Source organism: Erpetoichthys calabaricus, chromosome 6, assembly GCF_900747795.2.
Source record: "Erpetoichthys calabaricus chromosome 6, fErpCal1.3, whole genome shotgun sequence".
NCBI lineage: Eukaryota > Metazoa > Chordata > Cladistia > Polypteriformes > Polypteridae > Erpetoichthys > Erpetoichthys calabaricus.
This window is the reverse complement of record NC_041399.2, coordinates 85,981,479-86,005,050: the sequence shown is the minus strand read 5'-3', so window position 1 is coordinate 86,005,050 and position 23,572 is coordinate 85,981,479. Positions and strand designations below refer to the sequence as shown.

The window sequence follows — 23,572 nt, the reverse complement described above, 5'->3', positions numbered from 1 at the left end:
ATATACAATTTAAAGAAATTGTTATTTTCATGGGAATTGTTACATATGCATTATTTTCACTTTTACTTTAAAACTTCAGTAAAAACAATATTTGGAATTAACTGTTCTTCAAGATCGCATTGAATTTTTATTGTTTGGACTTACATCATGACAATGCAACGTATAACTGCCTATGAGTGAATTTAGTTTCTATATCTCTATATATCTCTATGACGGAGTGGTGGCTCTGAGGCTGGGGATCTGCACTAGCAATCGGAAGGTTGCTGGTTCGAATCCTGTAAATGCCAAAAGGGACTCTGCTCTGTTGGGCCCTTCAGCAAGACCCTTAACCTGCAATTGCTGAGCGCTTTGAGTAGTGAGAAAAGCGCTATATAAATGCAAAGAATTATTATCTCTAATGAATTACCAGATTTTTTCGAATGTTTGTCCCTGCTCTTTCTTCTTCGCTTAGTCGTTGACGTGTCTAGAACGTATACAGTTATTGTCTTGATAAAATTTATAAGAGCTGAGAGCGCAGGAAGTGTGTCAGCCAAAAGCATTCACATGACTAAGAGGTTAGATGACTGTAGTCTTATTTGAAAATGGTTGTAAGTAGAGCGTGACTTGAAAGAATCTAATGGCCAAAGTCACCGTGTCACAGGACTTGCTTCCAAAGGTTGTAAGTATGGCGTGACTTGAAAGAATCTCATGTTAAAAGTCTCCGTGTTGCGGGACTTAATTCCAAAATGTCTCTCAAAAAGTCACATCTTGTCCCAAGATTTTTTTATTATAATAGAGAGACAGACGCTTAACACAAATCAGCATTGACAAGAACAATGGCAAGGCCATTACATCTGTGCAAGTAACATAAAGATAAAGAAATATACATTTTGCTGCCACTTTATTAGGTATACCTAGCTAGAACCATGTATGACCTTTTACCTGATGTCAACCTTAAATCTTAGAGGCATTAGTTCAGAATGAAATAATGATGCAGTGGTGTGACACAATTTCTGCAGATTATTTGGTCATGTTGCCTATGAGTCTGTCGTTACACTCTTTCTCAGAATTGCATTAATGGATTGAGATCTGAGAACTTGCAGGCAATTGAACTGAGGCCACAGCCAGTTTTGCTGAACTGTATTATGATATTTCCCTCTACTCAACCTTTACCTATTTTTTACATGGATAAGTATACTCATCTGGTTTGTTACCAGGTTGATCTACTGTCGCACCTTAAGATTAACACAAACATATATAGATATACGCATACGCACAGACCCTACCGACAAAAGTACCATATAATTGACATATATACATGTACATTATTCCCTAGAACTTCAAACCACACAAGTACCATATGAATAACACATACACAGTCTGCTTTCCCTAGTACTCCAAGAAACTTTCTTATCATAGGCACGAACAACATACGATGTCTTAGATATATTCCAGACCTAAATATTACTTTTGGTCTCCAAGAATATATTCGAACACACAAATGCTCAACATCCTTGGCTATACACCATTTATCAACCAATGAATGCCTTACTTTAGCGCACTGCTCATTATTGGACAGAGTTCTTCATTCTCAGCCCGATAAACCTGGCAGCTTAGATCATATGACACTTCCCTGATGCTCCAGGTGCTCTAAAAATTTACCTGATTACTTCAATCACTCTAGATATGAAGACAAAGTAAGAAAGTTAAAAGGCGTGGTATTTTTTAAAGAGCAATAATACCGGTAGAGTAGAAAACGTGGATATCAAAGTTTGAATATATTTATAGTCTTTAGAAAAAGCTTACAAAATGTTAAAGATGTCGAAGATGAATGTCCCAGGGAAGCGTTGATTTAGCAAGCAATATTCATGGAATGCTTTAGCTGACGATAAGATGAAAATGGTCACACATTGCTAGTTCCCTCTCCTGACATCTCTCTGTCTTCTACTCTTGATGTCGCTGTCGCCCTCTTCTGACGTCACTCTCCAGATGAGGCATATTTATCATAAAATTCCACATGGCATGTCTTACTTTCCCAGGCTGTAAACCAATTTGGCAATTCTTAGTCCCAGTTGCCCATCCATTGTCACGTTGTAAAGTAATCGGATACAGCTTGAAGCATCGCCATGTCTTCCTTTCCCAAGCTATAAATCAAGTTAGTCTTAGGTGCCCATCTCTTCACACGTGATAAAATAATTAATACAGCTTGAGGCATCTCTTGGATTTTCGGCTCCGTTTAAAGAGATGTTACTGTAATTGAGACTGGTACAATTCAGGAAAACGTGATGCTTTGATGTCCTGCCTTCTTAAGTGTTACATTTATCCTGTCCATTTGAGCAAAATATTTGTTTTAAAGTGATACAATTTGTTAACTGTCCTTAGAGATTAAGTTCATTTTTGTTTGTGTGAGCAAAAAATAAAATAAAATATAAAATCTATGACACTACACTGAACCAACTTGATATCATGCATGCTTTGTCGCACAGCACATCATCATCCTGGAAGAGATGCACATGCTTATTACGAATGCTTAGATATGCTGTGGCATTCAAGTGATGCTCAGCTGGTATTAAGCTGGTGAACACACATTGCCCACACCATTCTGCTACCACAAACAGGCTGTGCTGTTGACACAAGGTAAGGTGGACCCATGTATTTGTGCTGTTTAAGCTAAATGCTAATCCTACCATCTCCATGACACAACAGAAATTTAGTTTTGCCTGAATAGGTAGCATGTTTTGAATTTTCACTTAGCCAGTTTTGGTAATTACATGCCCATTGTAGCATTGTAGCATGTCTCCTATCTGCTTCTGGCTTCCTTCTGCACACCATTGCCATGAAGAGCTGTTAACAGGTATATTTGTGGAGTTTCTGTTAGCTTGAACAAGTCTGTCAGTTTTCCTCAAAGGTGTTTCATTAACAAGTGTTTTTGCCCACAGAATTGATGCTGAACAGATTTTTGTTTTTTGAATTACACCAATTTTGTAAACTCTAAAGGTTGCAAAAAGCGAAGACCTTAATGACACCACAAGGCAGCTGCGCCACACCTGTAGGATTGCTGAACGGCTGTGGAAGACAGACTGGCTAACTATATCCAAGCAGATCTTTACGATTTCTCTGTATAATTCCCAAGAGGCAGTTAAGAAATATAAACATAATTACTTCTCTGATTTGTTATCCTCTTATTTTAAGAACCCTAGGGTCTTATTTAACGCAATTAATGCAGGTATTTATCCCATTCAAAGACAGGATTAAATAGTACTGTTCATTCTTCTGAGCAGTTTCTTTCATTCTTTTTCAGTAAAATCGATACAATCCACTCTGACAATGTTCCAACTGGTTATGTATTGCCTATCGTTAATCATAGCATTGTTTTGAATTCATTTGATGTTGTTTCACTTTCACAACTAAAAAGTACCATTGACAAACTTAGACTTACTACTCCACTTGATGTTGTTCCATCATGCCTCTTACTGGAAGCTTTTCATGTCATGGGTCCAGTATTGTTGGTTATTGTAAATGGTTCTATCAGTGAGGTGGTTGGGCCCTCATTTTTTAAACAAGCTGCAGTGTGACCTTGTCTTAAAAAGGAAGAGTTAGATTCTGGAGTGTTGGCTAATTTTTGCCCGATTTCCCAGTTGCTGTTTTTGGCCAAAATATTAGAAAGAATTATCTATAATCAATTGGGTGACCATCTTAACTCCAATAATTTATTTGAGATGTACCAGTCTGTCTTTAGTTGTTATCATGGTGTTGAGAGATCCCTCCTAAAAGTATTTAATGAAATCTCTCTTATTACTGACTCAAGTGGAGCAGCAGTCCTTGTTCTCCTAGACCTTTCTGGTGGGGCTTAAAGGGGCTGCTGTTAACTGGTCCAGGTCATATCTTACTGGTAGACACTTTTCAGTGACTTTCAATTCCTCTTTTACGTCTACTGCTTCTGTTAAATGTGGTGTTCGAAAGAGATCCATTTTTAGTCCTATTTTATTTTCTATATATGTTCATCCTATAGGAGCTATTTTTTGGAAGTTTAATATTTCTTTTCACTGTTACGCTGATGACAGACAGGTTTATATTCCTGAGTGCAACACTGCAGTGAATCCCCCTCCTCAATTGTCTTGTAGAACTAAGATCCTAGGTCTCTGACAATTTTCTCCATTTTAATCTTAATAAAACTGAAGTGCTGATAGCTGGTCCTACAGCCAAAGCTCAAATTGGTTTTTAACTTCTTGGCTCTTTCATTGATTTTTGCAAACCTCAAGGTTGGAATCTTGGGGTTATTTTTGACACTAACCTCTCTTTTGGGAAACAGATTAATTGTGTGGTCAAGAGTTGCTATTTCTAGCTTCATCTTTCAGAAGGTTAAGCTTTTTTATCTCCTAGGGATCTTGGGAAAGTTACTCATGCTTTTATCTTTACTCGGCTAGAGTACTGTAATTCGTCATATTATGGGATTAGCAAATCATTGATATGCAGGTTGCAGTTGGTTTAGAATGCTGCTGCTCGTTTTTTGGTTGGGGCAAGAAAGTTTGATTTTGTATCTCCACTTTTAGCTTCTTTACACTGACTGCCTGTTAGTTTCAGAATTGATTTTAATATTTTGCTGCTGGTTTTTAAATGACTATACTCCTGTCCATTTATTGGAATTGTGTGTTTTACACCAGCCATCCAGACAGCTTAGATCTACCATTCAGTTGTCTCTTGTGGTCCCTCGTACTAAGTGTAAAACTAAAGGGGGACAGGGCTTCTGCAGCTGCTGCACCTCGTCTGTGGAATTCTTTACCTAATTACATTAAGGAGTCAGCTTCAGCTGAACAGTTTCAAACTAGATTGAAGACGCATTCCTATTCTCGAGCTTTCCGTGACCTACTGTGATGCTTCATGGTTCCCTCCTCTTTGTCATTTATTTGTTTCAGTTTACTGCTGGCTGTATTGTGTTTTATTGTATTTTATTTCTCTTTATTTTATTTATGTTTATTGTATGTTTTAATATAAAGCAATTTGGCTACAGCACTATTGATGTTGTTTTAAATGTGCTCTATAAATAAATTGACATTGACATGATAGCACTGCTACCTCACGGCTCTACAGTACTAGTTTCAAGATTTGGCCTAGGTCTGGCCTGTATTAATAATTCATGTTATACTCATCTTTGCATGGGGTTTCCAAAAGATGCATGGGTTAGATGGTGCATATGCCATGACAACAATAACACACTTTTGTTGTAGAACAAGAAGAGTAAAGCAGCTATAATGGCAGAGTAAGCTAAAACAGCAGCTGGTGGGATGGAGAAATAACAGATCACTCTAAAGCTGGCATAATATGAATGAGTGCGGTTCTCTCTTTGGCCGAGTCTTCCAATTAACTGGTACCCTTTCCAGGAATTGTCCTTACCTTGTGTCTGATGCTTCCGGATTAAGCTGTAGCCCCCTGAGACTGGTTATAATGGAACAAGTGGGTTCAAAATATAAATGAATGAATATGTTGGTGGAGCCTTATGGACACACATACAGTTGGTAGAAAGTCCTATAGAATCACATAACTGAAAGAACATTTAGGTTGAGTTTTGTTGAAAACTGTAGGCAGCATGAAGACATTGAAAGATTTTAGTTGTCTCACAAGTTTATACAGGGTAAGCAGTGCAGACAGGTATGCTAGGGTGTTGACAGTCATGTAAGTTAATAGGAGAGTTTTATGGATGATTCTGTGTTTGACTGAAAGCCAGTGTAGTTGAGCCAGCTAAGCTGAAATGTGATCACGGACTTTCATCTGAGCACTTCGTTTTGAATTTGTTGTAGTTAGCAGAAGCTTGGTGAAGGATGACCAAGGAAGGATTAGAGCCAGACTGTGATTTAGGAGATAGGTGAAAAAATTACAAAGGAGTTCAACATCTCACAATTAGAGATAGGAACAAGCTCTAGTAATGTTACATATGAAAACTGGTGTTGGCATTTCATAGTACTGGAGGTCTTATTCGAGAAAAGCACACATGGGTGGGTGTTCAGTTCAGAAACTGAAACATGAATACCACCAAAAATATTACGTGTACATATGTAATGGTGTATGAATTAACTCATTTGTCTGTAACAATAGAAGACCATTTTCATATGTTTAAAAAAACTAAACTTTCACTAAAATAATGTAAACTGTAAAGAGGACAAATGACAATAAAACACATTATGATTAATCAACACATCACTGTGCTAATTTTCCTTACTGTAAGAAGAGGCAGCTTTCCCTTCTCCCATTTCAGCTCTACACAGTCTGCTTAACAGTCCTTAGAAATGGTGTAAACAGTATCCTTCTGTATAACTCTTTTTTCTTTGCCTTTTACTGCAAATATAAGCGCTCAGAGCACACTGTGATGGTGGCTTTATAAACGGACACACCGAGAAAACACCAATCTTCTGGTAATAGTGACTTTCTACTATCCTAAATTCAAACCCGTACCTACTAAAATGGCTAACTGACCAAGTAAGCCCTTCAAATTATTGGGGTCTCACCACAGCCTAAATGTGCACTACTACTATATGTGTTATGTAAGTGTTTGTCAGATCTCTGAGTAAGGTGCATATCCTGTTGATGCATATGAATGTAGTTACATTATTATACAGCTACAATTATTAAGTGCAGTCATAATTATGTGGATTACTTCAATTTTTTGACTCTCTACTTCTGTTGGTAGCTCATATGGGGAATAATGCTAATACCCATTTCCTAGTTATATAAAATTCATAAGTATTTTACTGAATGACAATGCATAATCTATGAGAGGTTCCTATAACCCCCATAAGTTGATTAGAATTGGTATATCCTAACTATTTCTATCTGCTCTGACTAAACATTATTCTCAGTTAAGGACCAGCCTTGCCATGTGTAAGTGTAGAGGGCACATGGTTTTAAACCCGGCCTACGGGCCTTTTGAGTATGTGAAGTAATTCGTAAGAAAACGCACTTATCTAAGTGCAGAGCCGTATGCTTAAGGCATACAGAAGTGAAGAACTTTTAAGTACAGAAATAACTAATGTTTCTCAAGAAAGGCTAAGTTTAGAGAAGATACATTTTTCCCTTTTTTGTCTTTTATTCTTTGTGTGTAACAGCTTTTCTCTTTATTCTTGTGTGGATTATTTGCTTTTAATTTTCACTAAATATTTTTAAAATGAACTTTTGGACTGAGAGATCTCTTTCGGCATGCGTTTTACTCGTGCTTGATCTTGCCTTATACTTCGGCGGCTACAGCCTTGATAAGAGTCATTGAAAGGAATGGCCTACTTGATGTGGGTGTCTGTACTAGTCATTATTTAAAAAAATCTTGCCTGACCTGAATTACGCATAATTACTCTTGGACTGCAGTCTGCACACAAAGTTACAGTGGGCTCTTTAAATCAGATTTGTCTTATCACTGTGTGCCATCTGAATAGCACCCACTATCCATTTTTTACTTGAACATTTGTGCAAATTTTGTATGTTACAAGAGTTTGCCAGCAAAGTAGCTTAGCTCTTTCCTCACAGTAGTTGGTGTTAATGACAAGAGTGCAATACTAGAATGAAGTGCATTCCTAAAGCATTTTTACAACAGTAGTTCAGTACTAAAGTGACGAGCATTCCCACAATATTTTTCAGTGTATTTTCTGACTTTGTGTTCATTTTGTACATTTCAATCACCACAACACACCTCTAAATTCATGAAGATATTACTAGTACTTTATTTGTTGTATTAAAAGAGTGAAAATAAATATTTGTGTTCTATTAACATTATACAGTTTCTTCCAAGAAGGTACTTGTGGAATTTCTGCACTCACTCAGTTCCTGGTAGTCTCACCTTTGCCAGTCAACACTAATTTCCTTATGCTGGAGTTGAAGAACAAGATATAAAACATGGGGTTCTTTCACTTCCATCACACAGTCTGTGGAAATAATGTTATATTGTTCATAGCTAAATGAATTAAGATCCCTTGCAGAATTTAATAAATCTGCCAACTTTCTGATTTGTTTCGACTGTGCCAAGGGTTTTTTCTGTTCTTACCCTCATTGCCACTATGTGCCAATCCCATGTAGCACTGGAGCTCAAACAGAAGCTTAGGCCAAAAAAAAGTTGTAATTGTTCAAAAGTTCTGGGTGTTCTTTTAGTTTGTTCATATGGTGGAGGCACATTTCTTCTGTTTTGATTTGATGCAATCCTGTTGTTGATTTTGTCATCTAGGAAATTTATCCTGAATGTGCATTCCTGTCTTAGATAGTGGTCACTGATCTCTAGAGTACTGCTGCTAGTGTCTAAAAATACTACTGAACATTTTGTTCTGCCTAAAGGATGTCTTCAAGGAAAACAGCTATGTAAGGAAAATGTTGTGTGAAGTTCTTTAACAGTTCTTTCAAATACTGAACAGCTGGAAAAAAAATTCCAGAAGTTAAGATATTGTAAGTAAAGAGAACCATATGATTATTTAGTCACATACTACTTATTTAATGAAATCTCGTTATATATCCTGTTTTGTGAACTTTTGCCCAATTACAAATTTGCAAACAAATCCTGTATCCCAGGAACAAAGTGCTGTTCTAAGTTAAAAACTAGAATTACTTTTTACATAGTCATACTGAATTATCAGGCATTATTTCTTGTACAACTCTAGCTGTCCATTTTGCATTGTTCACTGATTCTACACTTTTGTGACTCAAAAATTTTGCATAGTGTAAGAAAAAATATGGACCCTATTTCCATGTCAATATAAACTTAAACAGGAGACATTTTTAATTTCTTCCTCATGTCTCCATCCATCCATCTCCATCCTCTTCCGCTTATCCAAGGTCGGGTCGCGGGGGCAGCAGCTTGAGCAGAGATGCCCAGACTTCCCTCTCCCTGGCCACTTCTTCTAGCTCTTCCGGGAGAATACCGAGGTGTTCCCAGGCCAGCCGAGAGACATAGTCCCTCCAATGTGTCCTGGATCTTCCTCGGGGCCTCCTCCCGGTTAGACGTGTCCGGAACACCTCACCAGGGAGGCGTCCAGGAGGCATCCTGATCAGATGCCCAAGCCACCTCATCTGACTCCTCTCGATGCGGAGGAGCAGCGGCTCTACTCTGAGCCCCTCCTGGATGACTGAGCTTCTCACCCTATCTTTAAGGGAGAGCCCAGACACCCTGCGGAGAAAACTCATTTCAGCCACTTGTATTCGCGATCTCGTTCTTTCGGTCACTACCCATAGCTCATGACCATAGGTGAGGGTAGGAACATAGATCGACTGTTAAATTGAGAGCTTTGCCTTACGGCTCAGCTCCATTTTCACCACGACAGACCGACGCAAAGCCCTCATCACTGCGGACGCCGCACCGATCCGCCTGTCGATCTCACGCTCCATTCTTCCCTCATTCGTGAACAAGACCCCGAGATACTTGAACTCCTCCACTTGGGGCAGGATCTCGCTCCCAACCCTGAGAGGGCACTCCACCCTTTTCCGGCTGAGGACCATGGTCTCAGATTTGGAGGTGCTGATTCCCATCCCAGCCACTTCACATTCAGCTGCGAACCGATCCAGAGAGAGCTGAAGATAACGGCCTGATGAAGCAAACAGGACAACATCATCTGCAAGAAGCAGTGACCCAATCCTGAGTCCACCAAGCCGGACCCCCTCAACACCCTGGCTGTGCCTAGAAATTCTGTCCATAAAAATTATGAACAGAATCGGTGACAAAGGGCAGCCCTGGCGGAGTCCAACTCTCACTGGAAACAGGTTCGACTTACTGCCAGCAATGCGGACCAGGCTCTGACACTGATCGTACAGGGACTGAACAGCTCTTTTCAGGGGGTCTGGTACCCCATTCTCTCGGAGCACCGCCCACAGGATTCCCCAAGGGACACGGTCGAACGCCTTTTCCAAGTCTACAAAACACATGTAGACTGGTTGGGCGAACTCCCATGCACCCTCCAGGACCCTGCTAAGGGTGTAGAGCTGGTCCACTGTCCCGCGACCAGGACGAAAACCACACTGTTCCTCCTGAATCTGAGGTTCGACTATCCGACGGACCCTCCTCTCCAGAACCCCCGAATAGACTTTTCCAGGGAGGCTGAGGAGTGTGATCCGTCTGTAGTTAGAACACACCCTCCGGTCCCCCTTCTTAAAGAGGGGGACCACCACCCCGGTCTGCCAATCCAGAGGCACTGTCCCTGATGTCCATGTGATGTCATGTCTGAGGAACACATACTTTACTTATATGCTTGCTTTCTTATGCATATATTTTTTCTTCAATATGCATGTAGTAATAAAATGCATTGTATTTGCCTTTCTAACAGACGTTGCATCACAAACATTTGTAGTAATAAAATACATTACTCCAAATGTTTATGATGTGCCATCTGTTGGAATGATAAATGCAATGCATATGTCTGTTATATGCTATATGGTATGGAATTCATAAAAAGAAATGTTAATGTTTATGGTGCGCCATCTGCTGCAATGACAAATGCGAAGCATTTTATTAATACAGATGTTTGTGATGCACCTTCTGTTAGAATGACAGAGAAATAGCAACCAGACAGATACACAGACACTTATCCTTTTATTTGTATGTGTTGTCAAGATTACTTTCCCTCCATCTTGTTAACTTTTCTGAAGTGCAATATTCAGCCTCTAATCTCTGTACATAAAAGTATAGCGCTTCATGTCCACTCTTAACTTTTCAGTAGTAGTTGGTTTCTCTCTACTGAATACAGACATTTTGGTTCCCACAAACTAGTCAGTCCCATAACTTTTACTTTGGTTTATGTATCCTTATTTTATTTGCTTGCTAACCTTCTCAATATTGTACAAAATAGTAGGATCCCCAAATGTCCTCACTCTGCAGTTAAACTCTTTAATTGACATGTGATTGAAGGGTTTCTTCAAAAAGGTGATTAATTCTGTAAATGATAGAGATAGTGAATTGACCCAGAATCTTGTCTAATCTGTTAGACTTAGTAACATAGATTTCTGTGCATCTGTGTCTGTAATTTGATTTGCCATGAAAAATCATCTGTACCAATTATTTTTTGCCTTTCAGTCAAGATGAGGTTTATATTCTGTATTGGAGCATTCAGAATTATGTGTGTGCTGTGATTAGCTCTTTACCTTATCTAGTTATCTATCAGTAGACATACTACTGACAGATTTAGCAGTAAACTTTTCAAATCTTGTCCTCAGAGCCTTTGGTAATTAATAGTTTATTTTGCATATCAGTGTTAGCATTTGTACCAAATTCAGTGGAAATGGATAATATCTTCCTGGTGATGCAATTTCAGGATTCAACCTATGATTATGTATAATTTATGGTTATTAAGGCAAATATTAATTCAGTTACTGAATATTATTGCATCATTATATATTAATAGCCACATGATCTGTTGAAGAATAATAATACATTTTTCAAAATATTTCATATCTTTTGCCCTATGCATACCTTTCCTCTGTATCCTTGTGTATCTGTATCTCTCTTGACCAGCACTCCCCCCCTCCAGCATGTTCCCGTAAAGCCTGATCCTCAGACTCTGTTATTTTGAGGCGCCTTGCTCGACTTCTGCCCACTTTTACACTTCCTGTCTTTGCAAGCAACTCTGTGTGTGCCTCCCATGTCTGTACTCTTCCTCATGGGTCTTACACTTGCACTTCCTCTTTTAATCACATCACCAAAGCCAAACTGACCAATCAGATTACTCTGAGGGACCGGACAGACACAGAGACGTTAGTATTTTATTATATAGTAGACTTTAAAATGCATTGTTCAAACTCATTACATATTACTAGACACGTTACAGACAGTAACGTAATAATTTTAAAAAATGTACTACTTTCATTGCCTTTCCTCTGTATTTGTGTTTGTGTGAACGTCTCTTCACCAGCAGTCCCTCTCTTAAGCACTTCTGAGACTCTGCATTATTTTTGAGGTGCCTTTCTCGCCGCCTGTCTGGTTTTGTACTTTCCATTTTTGAAGGTGAATCTTTCAATCACTCACTTCCTCTTTCATCACATCACCAAAGCTAAACTGACCAATCAGATAGCTCTGAGGGACTGGACACAGAGACCGTATTGTGTTATTATATAGTACATGAGGCAAAGTCAGTATTCACATTTGCAGACCTTTTCCACTATGTGTTAAAGAGCATATCATATTTATTTACACTATACTGTATGTTGTTGTAAAGGTATAAATAGTACTATGATGTGAAAATTGGGTCTTTTTAGTGAATTTCTAAAAGAAAGTGATCTAGTTGAAGACACAAATGACTGATGCAGCTTGCCCATCCACTTCTTGATCACAAGACTAAAAGCTATTGTTCTCACACAGATAGTGTACCCTAGTTCCTCTGCCGTGACATGCAAAACATTTTTAACTAAATGTAAGATAGCAGACTTAGATAATATGTGCATACATTTAGATCGTAGCTGCATAAATCAGGGATATTCCTTCATGGGAAAATGGAGTTTTAGATAATAATTTCACACTTTCAATGTCTCAAAAACTACACTGTTCTCTGCTCACTCTGTGATACCTTGCAAAGTATATTTTAGGTCTGTGTCTAGTAATTATTTGAGGAGACAGAAAATGGAATTTTTCTTATCTTTTTCCAACTTGTTTTGGTTGGAATAAATATTCTTTTCATTTTTAGTATGATTATTTCAGCCATTAAGAAGCTATTGAGAGAATGAATTATATCTTCTACCTTCTGTGCCTCAAAACGATTGTCTCTTGCATGTAAAATATGTGGAAGATTTCCACATGCATTAAAAACATGTTAACTAGTGGGACTTTCAAACACAGCACATTCAAATTGCAGCAGTCCTGAATATGTGGAAGAAATGGCAGAGCCTGCTGACCTATCAAAGAGGTGAAAATCAGGTCTATTTTAGACTAGACATTACAATGACAGCTGCTGTCGGGATGGTCTGCTAATATATCTCAGATGGGCTTCTTTACACTTATATAGTCCAATGACATGACCTAGCTTTCCTTTCACACTTCTTGTATATTTTAGTTAATAAGTTTTTTATTTTGTTGATTTAGTTGCCAAGAAAAAAATTGCATTTTTTTTCTGTTTGTGCTTTAATACTGTGGTGATGCTTTACAGCTGCAGATTGCTAATTTCAATACTAGAGCAGGAATTGATTGGGTGGAGTTTGCATATTCTCTGCAAGTGAACTCTGCTCAATAAAAGAGTTCCCCATGAACAGAACATAGCGGACATTGGCACCTCTTTCAATTTCTACTTAGTTTACCAGTATGTTCCACATGGAGCCCCTGGTAATGGATTGAACGTTTTTTATTGGTACGGCCAGAGTTTCATGGGGACCAACCCTTAATTGAATGCTAGTGTATTGTGGAACTCTGACCCCTAACCTCTGACTACAACCCCCCAAAGGTTGACTAGTATGTCATATAAAAGTAACAGAGCACCACCAGGAATTTGGTTCCACTTCAAGCACTGGGACATTGTATATATTGTTTTTCATGATATTATTTCTTTTCGCAAGTTTTTTTTTCTGTACTCACACACACCCAGTGCAGCTAAAGTTAGAATAGACAGACAGATACATAACAAGCACTTACACAAATACATGTATAAATAAGTAAGGATGTATGTATGTATATATTAAGGAGGAAAGGAACCAAGCAATCAAAATTAGGTAAAAGTAAGCAAACAGGTCAAAACAGACAAGTAACTAAGTACTGAATATGCTTTATTTGTCCCAAGAGGAAATTAAAATATCATTGAAATATCATTACAAAAATAAGAAACTTCTGACTTGGCTAATAAGAAGAGAGCAGCAACAGTGAGGCATTATAAAAGCATATTGCCATAGGTATGCAGGAGCCCCAGAATCATTTTTTGACCCACTTCTGTTGTTATAATTCATTGGCTGAAAGTACTCAATGTTAGTGTGTCATAAATAGGATGTGGAGCATTGTTCATAATGGCACTCGGTTTTCTCTTTTTGAGCATGGAAAGGAGATAAATATAAATAAAATGTATTATTATTATTAGTGTGTCATAAATAGGATGTGGAGCATTGTTCATAATGGCACTCGGTTTTCTCTTTTTGAGCATGGAAAGGAGATAAATATAAATAAAATGTATTATTATTATTACTATTACTGTATTATTCATTCCCTCCTCTGCTACTACCTCCAGCGGGTTGAGGATATACTGTATCCCATAACTGAGCCTACCTTGTTAATCAGTTTGTTGTCTGGTGATGTAACAGGCCCAGCACACCACAGCACAGAAAAGTGCACTGCCTATCACAGAGTTACTGTAAAGGATGCCACTACTTTAAAGAAACACGGTCTCCTAAGAAAAAGGAATCAATAATTAACCCATGATGCACATATTTAAGATGTATGAGAAAAATATTATGTGTAACAGATATGTATATATTGATGTAAAACTAGCTTTTGTATAAAAAATACATACTGTATATCAATAAAAAATGCGATTCTTCATATTTTGAACAATGTCTAGAACTGTCTTATTTATAAATATCAGTTGAATAGATGATTGAGAATATATCTTAATCAAGTGCACATAATGCAAAGCAGTGATAAGGTTAATAAACCATAGAGTACATCATGGATTTCTTGCATTTAACCAAAACACAGACCTACAAAAGTGCCACGTGCCACTGCCACCTAGTGTTAAGCAGTATTCTCTCTACAGAATGACCGCAGTAGGAGGGAGTGGATTTCTATATGGAAAACCAGTTGTCCTCAAAACTTGTATTTGCTGTGAAAAAATATTTTATTTCTTTAGTAGACTTAGTATCTATTGCTGTACATGTCCATATTCTGTAAGCGCTTTTCACTTCTGTACTGTGTGTTTATTGTCCGTGTTCAGTACTCATTTCTGGTGTAAGACATTGCACTCTCTACATAATGTTTAAGTACTGATCCTTGTTTTTGTTTCAATATTGTGCTGATCCTTTTTTTTAACGAATCTAATTCTGCTTCTTGAGCCAATCAATGGAATTATGCATTATAAATCCTTTATAAAATAAAAAAACTAAATTTGGTGGAACTTCGAAAACAAAGGTGTTTGTAAGGTAACATGATGGCAGGCAATGAAAAATGAAATTAATCAAATGAAGGAAAGGGTTTACGTTGGCTACCTATGGTAATACAGACATAACAAAGAAAGGATATACAGTACTTGGAGAACTTTTATATAATTTAATTATTATTTTTTTTATGCAAAACTAGGCACAGTCTTCACAGCTCCCATCTTAAAATGATCCTATAGGGGACATGGAGAGTTTACCAAGTGTGCTCCTTTTTACAAACAGCATGTGCTGCTGCCATGAACTTTCTATGGTTCTTCTTATTGAACAGTAGTTTGAAATGTATGTTATGAGATAAGATACATTTATGCTTGAATTATCAGTGCTTATTTTCAAACACATGTAAGTCAGCAGTGGAATTTAACCACATCACAATATAAAAGGACTAGCTGAGCTACCCATGTAAGATGGATTGAAACATTAGTAATAAATATAGACCTAAGTGTATTCAGTGTTAATGTTTGCAGTGCATAATCAATTGGAATATATTTTGTAATACATGTAGCAATAAAATGTGTCATTTCAACAGATGACACATCACAAACATTTGTAGTAATGTTTCTTATTACTAGAAATGTTTGTGGTGAGCCATCTGTTGGAATGCCTAAAACAATACATACTCAATTATATGGTATTTGGCATAAGATTTGTAAAAGCAGTGGTAATGTTTGTGATGCAGCATCAATTGGGATGACAAATGCAATGCATATTAATACTACAAATACTTGTAATGCGCCATCAGTTGGAATGACAGAGCCATAGCAACCAGATGGCCACACAGACACTTATCCTTTTAAGGTGGATGAATGGATGGAAGTTTAAATTCTGAGCCTGACCTAAATTAGGGCAATGTAGAAAATGCGTGTTTGGTTATTTTTGTGTGAACAGATTTTGTTAAAACAGACATTAAATGAGCATTTTTTTGTTTTTTGTAGCTCACTTGGTTATTTGCACGTGGTGCAAAGATTCAGATCCAAAAGTACAAAGGTTTATGAGCAAAAGTGAATATTTGTTAACATTCTTTAAAAATTACATTTCAAGCTGCCATGAAATTCTAACATTGCAGACATCTAATTTATTTATTTATTTGTTTCTGTTTATCGCACCTTATACAATTTTTTTATTAGGAATTTGTTAGTTTTCACATATCCATTGGGGTCAGAGTAGAGGGTCAGCCATTGTACAGCGCCCCTGGTGCAATTGCAGGTTAAGGGCCCAGCAGAGTAGGATCTCTTCTGGCAGTAATGGGGATTTGAACCAGCAACCTTCTGTATACTGCCACAGATCCTTAGCCTCTGAGCCACCACTCCACCTGCATAGTATTTACAATGCTGTTGAGTGAAAAAGTATAAACAAAAAGTGGTATGCATAAAAAAAGACAAGACACAGGATTATATTTCAGGAATAATGTTGATCTGGTTATCTACAGCATCTTAAATTGCCTAATGATTCCAGAAGAAGGAGACCTTGTTTAACGTCACGATTCTACCTGTACTATACACATTGGGGGTCATTAACTTGCCCATCTCCTTTCTTTTTGCTAAATTTGAATTCCAAAGCAGGCCAAAGAAGTGTTTCTCAACCATTGGGTTGTGACCCACTTTTGTGTCATGGGCTGATGCTAGTGGGTCATGCTCGATTATCTCAATACACCCCCCAGACCCCCAGTAGATCATGCTTGAAGCACCAAGGAGGAATGGTGTGTCATGAAGACACTTAAATGAGAAAAAGTGGGTTGTGACACCAGAAACGTTGAGAAACACTAGGCTAGTGGATGGATACACATGGCATGTCAATAACTAAGACCTCTTTCTTCCTTCTAGCTGGGAAGTTATTGATACCAAACAAGAGAGCAGACCAGGAGAAATGCACATCCTTTCTGAGTTCTGGAAAAGCTGCAGTTTATTTTTCCAAGAAATGTCTTCATTTAAACACCAAAATCCAGGCAAGGTAAGAAGTCTTTTACAAATACATGCTTGTCCTTTCTTCATTAATACTATTTGATTTACTTTGTTAATGTCAAATAAGAGATTTTATCCTTTCGGGATTAAAAAAAATATTTGCACAACTTGTTAATGGAGTCATATGCTATAGTGCAAATTATGTTTTGCTACTGTCAGTGTGGACATAACATAACTGATAAGATTTAGTTGTTTTTCTGGAGGGAAAATATTTCAGAATGGTTCAATTAGCCGTACACTGGGCTCATGTGAGTTCTCAGGTGAGTACTAAAGTCAAAACACAAGGTGCAGAGGGTTTATTCTAAATCGGAAATTAGAAGGATATTTATGAGTGTGCCCTGTGATGCAACAAATTAAGTAAATGAACAGAAGGAATTGCTGGTATTAATCTTTTAAAAATTTTACAGTTAACATATTTAGACTTTTTATTTTAAAAGGTAATAAGTTTAGGGTGCAAATAAACATCTGCTGTAGAGTAGTACATTTTCTTATGAATGAAAAGGATACTTAGTGAATTTTGTTAGAGACCTTCAAGATTTGTGACATTATGCTCAAACTAAAAAAAATGATTTTGACAGTAGTAAAAATCGTGTGCTTTCGGTGTAAAAAATGTTAAAAACTAATTTGTTAGCAATGTTCACTCCATTTTAAGAAAAAAGGTAAGCAAAAGGAGCAATTTGATGACACATCCTACGTGATCCAGCCCAAAATCTGACAGTGTGTTCCTTAAAGTTACAAAGATCCCTAAGGTTACACTCACATGTCTTTAGGTCTCGCTTCGTTTGGTAGACGTAAATGTTAAATAGCCTGTAAGACAAGACGACATCTTTGCTAGCTAAGGCAAAGCTTACAAAACTATATTCCACTGAAACACAATGGAAAATTGTGCTGTCTTTTGTGATCAAAGATGTATGGCACGAACCAGAAAAAAGAAGTGAAATAATTACATCTAGTTTCAAAATAAAAGAATAAAACAACACAGGAAAGTCTGAGAAGTGTGGGACACGAGTATTACACTATTGTAAAACGGGGACCATCCCCTTAGTCTCCGCCTTTCGTGCAGTACTAGAGGGGCACATTAGCAATAACAATACTTATAGTTTTCTGTGCTTTCAGCTTTTTAAGTGAGCTCGGCCCACCACTACGGTTTTCTGACAGAAATTGTCTAACCATTGCAGTCACCTTAGCCACAGAAATTGACCTAACCACACCAGAGCTTCCTGGCATTGCCTCTTGATAGGAGTGTCTGTCTACTGGGGTTGGGACAACTTTATTCAAACTGTTCATTGCATCTCTTCAAAGCTGAGGGCAACATTTCCCCACTTTTTGCAAAACAGACTGAGTAATGTACCATATACCCTTCAGAACCATTGATTTGTTTTTTTAGGAGAATAGTCATTCTGCATGATCTTGCCAGACTCCTGCCCAGTACCCAGCATTCATATATACAGTAAATGCAGACTTCTCACAGGAACAAATACCAAATTGTGAAGATTATTTTTATAATCAATTTAGTACACAGTTGTAACCCATCAAAAGTATCTGTATCAAAACAGTTTACACATTTATAAGAAAATGAAGTTGGTGGTAAATGTTTACCTACGGGTGGCACAGTGGCGCAGTGGTAGCGCTGCTGCTTCGCAGTAAGGTGACTGGGTTCGCTTCCCGGGTCCTCCCTGCGTGGAGTTTGCATGTTCTCCCCGTTTCTGCATGGGTTTCCTCCGACAGTCCAAAGACATGCAGGTTAGGTGCATTGGCGATCCGAAATTGTCCCTAGTGTATGTATTTGTGTGTGCCCTGTGGTGGGCTGGCACCCTGCCCGGGGTTTGTTTCCTGCCTTGCGCCCTGTGTTGGCTGGGATTGGCTCCAGCAGACCCCCGTGACCCTGTAGTTAGGATATAGCGGGTTGGATAATGGATGGATGTTTACCTACTTGACCATTTCATCTTGGAGGTTCCATGTTATTTGACGATAGGCACCTTGCAGTTCTAGAGAGTCTTTGAGAGATTCTACTACTGAATATAAATCCTTGTGCTGCTGAATCATAAAAGTGTGCTGTCCACACTCGCAAAAATGCGTCATTAGTATGTGAGTTGACAAGTCAAAATGAGAAATCTTTGCATTGGTTAACTTTTTAATAACATTCCTAGGTTCACTAAGGGGAATGCTGAAGTTGTATTCCCGTTCATGGTTGAGAGAAGCTGTTGATTCACAAACATTTCTTCCGGGAGATATTTTTGTTTACGATGGTTTAGATTTATAGAGTTTGTGTGTAACTTTCCCTGCAAAAAAATACAATACTGATATTTCCTGCTTCTCCTTCTCACTACAACAAATACTGGAAAATCCCTCCTTAAGATTAAAACATTTTAAGAATATCTCATGCAAATATCAATTCTGTACATCACAAATCGCTATCAACACAGTTCTTTACACATTTGTCTGCCAAGTTTAAACTAATCCTAATAGACTTATTTCATTCTAACAGCACTACACTGCAACAAATATATTTTTCATTTGTTGTAGCCAATGAGTTCCGATAGTAGATAGTTACAAAATATAGCAATTATTCATGCTGTGAATCAGAAGTGGTCTTGGTGCAGAAAAGGGAGCCAATGCCACTTATCTCAAATATGTATGTATGGTTGGCAGGCCGTGTATCACAAATAATTTTGACCAAAAATGATACATTTTTACGACTGCCGTTAATTTAAGTTAATTTGTATCAAATTGTAGGTGTTCATAGTTTTTTGTAAATATGTAACTTTTGGTAAGATATGCTAAGTTGGGACTTCTAGGCTCAATTGAATGAAGTGGTGCAAAACCTTTGTAAACATTAACAGTTTTTGGATGTACTACTGTATATTTTTGGCCTAATTATGTATGTTTTTTGTGTTCTGGAGTGTTTTGTACATATCAGGTTGCCTAAAACTATTTTATAACCATGAGTATTTTTATCCTCAAAACTATTGCAAAATGCAGAAGATTAAATTTATTGACATCACTGGCTTTGAACCTGGGCCTTGTAAACAATGCACCATTCCAATTTATGCTCAAAACATGTTTACATTCTCAATGGCGTCGGTCGTTGTTAAGTTCTTAGTTGTAGCATGTTTATGTTTGTAGCTGTCTTTTTTCTGACTGGCTTTCTCATTCATCTCTTTCAGTTTTGCCTACTTGTCTGTAGCTTGTGCACATTTTGTGCCGTCCTTGGCCGTTACATTCCTGGCATCATCATTTCATATGTTGCATGTGAGTAGCAATCTTTTCAGTGTTTTTAAAAGTCCCTGATGTGAATGTGAAGTAGCATATAACTAGTATAACTAATATTGCTTAATGTAGCTCACTGTCCTCTTTGGATCATATACAGTATTGTACACTATGATATGGATACACTAAAGTACAATAGTAAGTGTACACTACAAGTGTAAAGTACACTAAAGTATTACTGTGCACTACTGTACACTAAAGTAAATGTATTTTATCACTACTTATTGCTGCGTGGAAGTGAACGAGTTTTTGCTGAGGCTGAAACAGTGATAAATGTTTAGTATTTCTGGTAGTGTTTTTGTTCACAAAATTGAAAGACCCTTGGAGATGCAGTATCTCCACCCATGTTCAACTTGCTTTTCTCTGTCAAATCTTGCAAATCTTCTTTTTCTGATCATATTCCACTTATCTCAGAATTCGGAATTTCAGGCATAACAAATAGCTGCACTTGATGACTAAACCCAAATGAAGTTTTAATAAATGTATCCCTACACAAATGTATTTCCTAGGGGAATCAAATGTGTCTTCTGAGATATCCTTTGTACTGTCTGGGAAACACTTAAATCATGTTAAAGAGATTACAATTCTCTTAGATTTCACAGGAAAATTAACTTCAAACCAGGAGGACTGCTGAATTAATCAGTGGTATCTCTTAAATTGATGTCTTGCGATCAGGTAATGGATCTCTCATGACTGAGCTCAGTTTGGTAACCACACAAGAAATTGGGTAACCATTACATACAGTAAGCCATGTCATTCTTATTATGATTATGAGAAAAAGGTAGCCCAGCACAAATAGGACAAAGAATTTCAGAACTCTAGAGCAAAAGTCAGTGACGTCACTGAACACAGAGTAAGAGGTAACACCCTCAACACGTCAGGATGTAATGAAAATGAAGCTTTAGCCAGAGATATTTTGAATATAATAAATACTACTGCCCCAGGCAAGCAGATAAATGTATTTTCATTAAAAACCAAACCAATAATGGGCTGTTAAAGAGTATCATTCATTTCCTATTCTTTGCCTTTATGTGTGTGTTTGTGTTTTTTAACAGTGCTCTGTGCCTTTTTATGGCCAATCATATCTTCTCAAGAATTTTCTCGAGCCTTACATAGTAAAATGGAACCAATTATGCAGAAATTGGATTTTGGTATTTTCCAGAAGTCATCAAAAACACAAGGTGAGATTTTAAAAACCTTAAATATTTTTCTGTGTAATCAAAGTCACATTAATTACATGATATGCAAATTCATAATACAATTATTCAACAAACTACAAATACAGTTTGTAAAATAATGCCTTCTGGTTTTACTCTTTTGTATTTTTCTGTTGCTCCGTTTAAAGGCACCAGGCAACTTAACATACACGTCTTTGGGAAGTGGGAGAAAATCTGGAGTTCTCAGAAAAAACAGAACTGACACTGACCAGGGGTGTGTATCTCTGTGCAGCCAACACAAGGAGTTCTCCTCTTAACTCCTGCTGCAAGGAGACTGTTCCTGAAGCAGACATGACAGATTTGTGGCTGACCATCAAATGTTCACCACATTGCTAATCTGCAGACTTAGATGCTGTGCAGTGTTAGTCTACAGCAATACACGAGATTCACACTCAGTACTCTGAAGATGTTAGGCGACACCACCACCAGCCTTTACCACCTGTTATTGTCACTGTGGACGAAAAAGGCACACTGAAAAGCAGGCAGATAATATTTCTCAATTCTCTTTTTTATTCATTCGGAGTCACAGTAAGTAGAGATTCAAAAGAGCATAACTTATTGCCGCAAAGCTCAATTGAACCCTGATCAAAAGCCAGGAGGGGTTTTTTTATACTTCAGCATCTCATGATTAATAAGACAGAAAGAACATCCTTATCAAAACAGTAAAGTTAAACAATATGTCTGTTGAGCTAAGCATTATCTGTGTTTTCAAAGCTAAGCACAGGAGAGACGCCTTTGCATAAACTACATGTACTTTCTGCAGCCTTGTGACCTTGTCCCTGAAACATTCACTCTGAGAAAGGGAAAACAAGAAACAGCTTAGATTTTATTCATGTGGACACTATTTCTCCTGAACCCTGGAATAACATATTTTTGTTAGTTCATAAGCCAAAGCGTCTCTCACTGGCAAGTTAGAAAAATAGTTATTATAAAAATTCTAATTTACTAAACACACAAAATACATGGTGCTGAGGAGAACATTCTTCTTCTACATCACAAATGCACCCAAAGCATGTCAGAATTATATTTATTTTAGAACAACATATTTCTAGAACAATTACTTTATGAAGCATCTTTTACATAGTATCTTAACAGCTGATTTTTTTGCCACATGAAAATGTGTACAACATTAACAATACATAATCATCATCTGAACATTTGCTCAAGGATTAAAACCATCAATGGCAATACTTGTATTAGCTATTAAAAGGGAAACTGACTGTGTTTATCTAATGGATGGCATGGTAGCATAGTGGTATTCACAGTCACCTTATTGGTTCAAGATCTGTTAGTCCATAGCACACAAACTTACACGTTGGCTCACACTGAGCCAGTTTAGATTTACCAATCACCATAGTAAACACATCTCTTAGTTGTAGTAGGAAAATTGGAATATCTATATGAAACCCCATAGAGATACCCAGAGAATATGCAAATTCCAGTGTCTCGTGGCTCAAAGGTAACAGTGCTAACTACACAAACACAGCACTCCTAAGGGACACACAAAAATTTTATTTTAATACAGAGAAAAGATGTGTTTCTCTATTTTCTGTCAGATCTTAATATGTTTGTAATATGTAATATACATATACACACAAAACGTATGTAAATGAAAATGTGCAAAGTCTGTAGGGTTAGATTTATTATGAATGTGATATGAACTTTGAGTTTTGACAAATAATGTACACTTCTGGCCATTAAAATTGCAGCAATGGGAAAAAATGTCTGATAATGTTTCAAAACTTGCAGGATTGATAGGTCATGGTAAACTGTGAAAATGATTACAAATTCAGCACCTAATTAAATGATTTTTGCGAGTTATGCCCTGGACTTTACCACAATTGGTATAAAAGGCCCCTACAAAGGAAAACTCATTGCATAACTGCTGTCAGTTAGGGTACTCTTAGGGTCCAAACATGCTTTAACAAAGATGAAGACGGCCATTCACCTCATTATTGGATTTTAAAATGAGGGAGAACTTTGAGAATGTGAGAAAAATATTGGTGCTTCTGTTGGATGTAATGTGAGAACAGGGATGAGAGTGTGGTGTCAGTATAAGGAATGGGG

At 37.4% G+C, this 23,572-nt stretch overlaps 1 protein-coding gene across 1 annotated transcript in view; it reads left to right on the top strand.

Moving 5' to 3' along the window:
• retreg1 (reticulophagy regulator 1) overlaps window positions 1-23,572 on the top strand; it is a 102,677-nt gene that overhangs the window by 62,496 nt on the left and 16,609 nt on the right. The window contains exons 4-6 of the mRNA XM_028803809.2: window positions 16,881-17,007; window positions 20,186-20,270; window positions 21,344-21,469. Coding sequence (XP_028659642.1) covers window positions 16,881-17,007; window positions 20,186-20,270; window positions 21,344-21,469 — 338 coding nt within the window. The remainder of the gene's footprint in view (window positions 1-16,880; window positions 17,008-20,185; window positions 20,271-21,343; window positions 21,470-23,572) is intronic.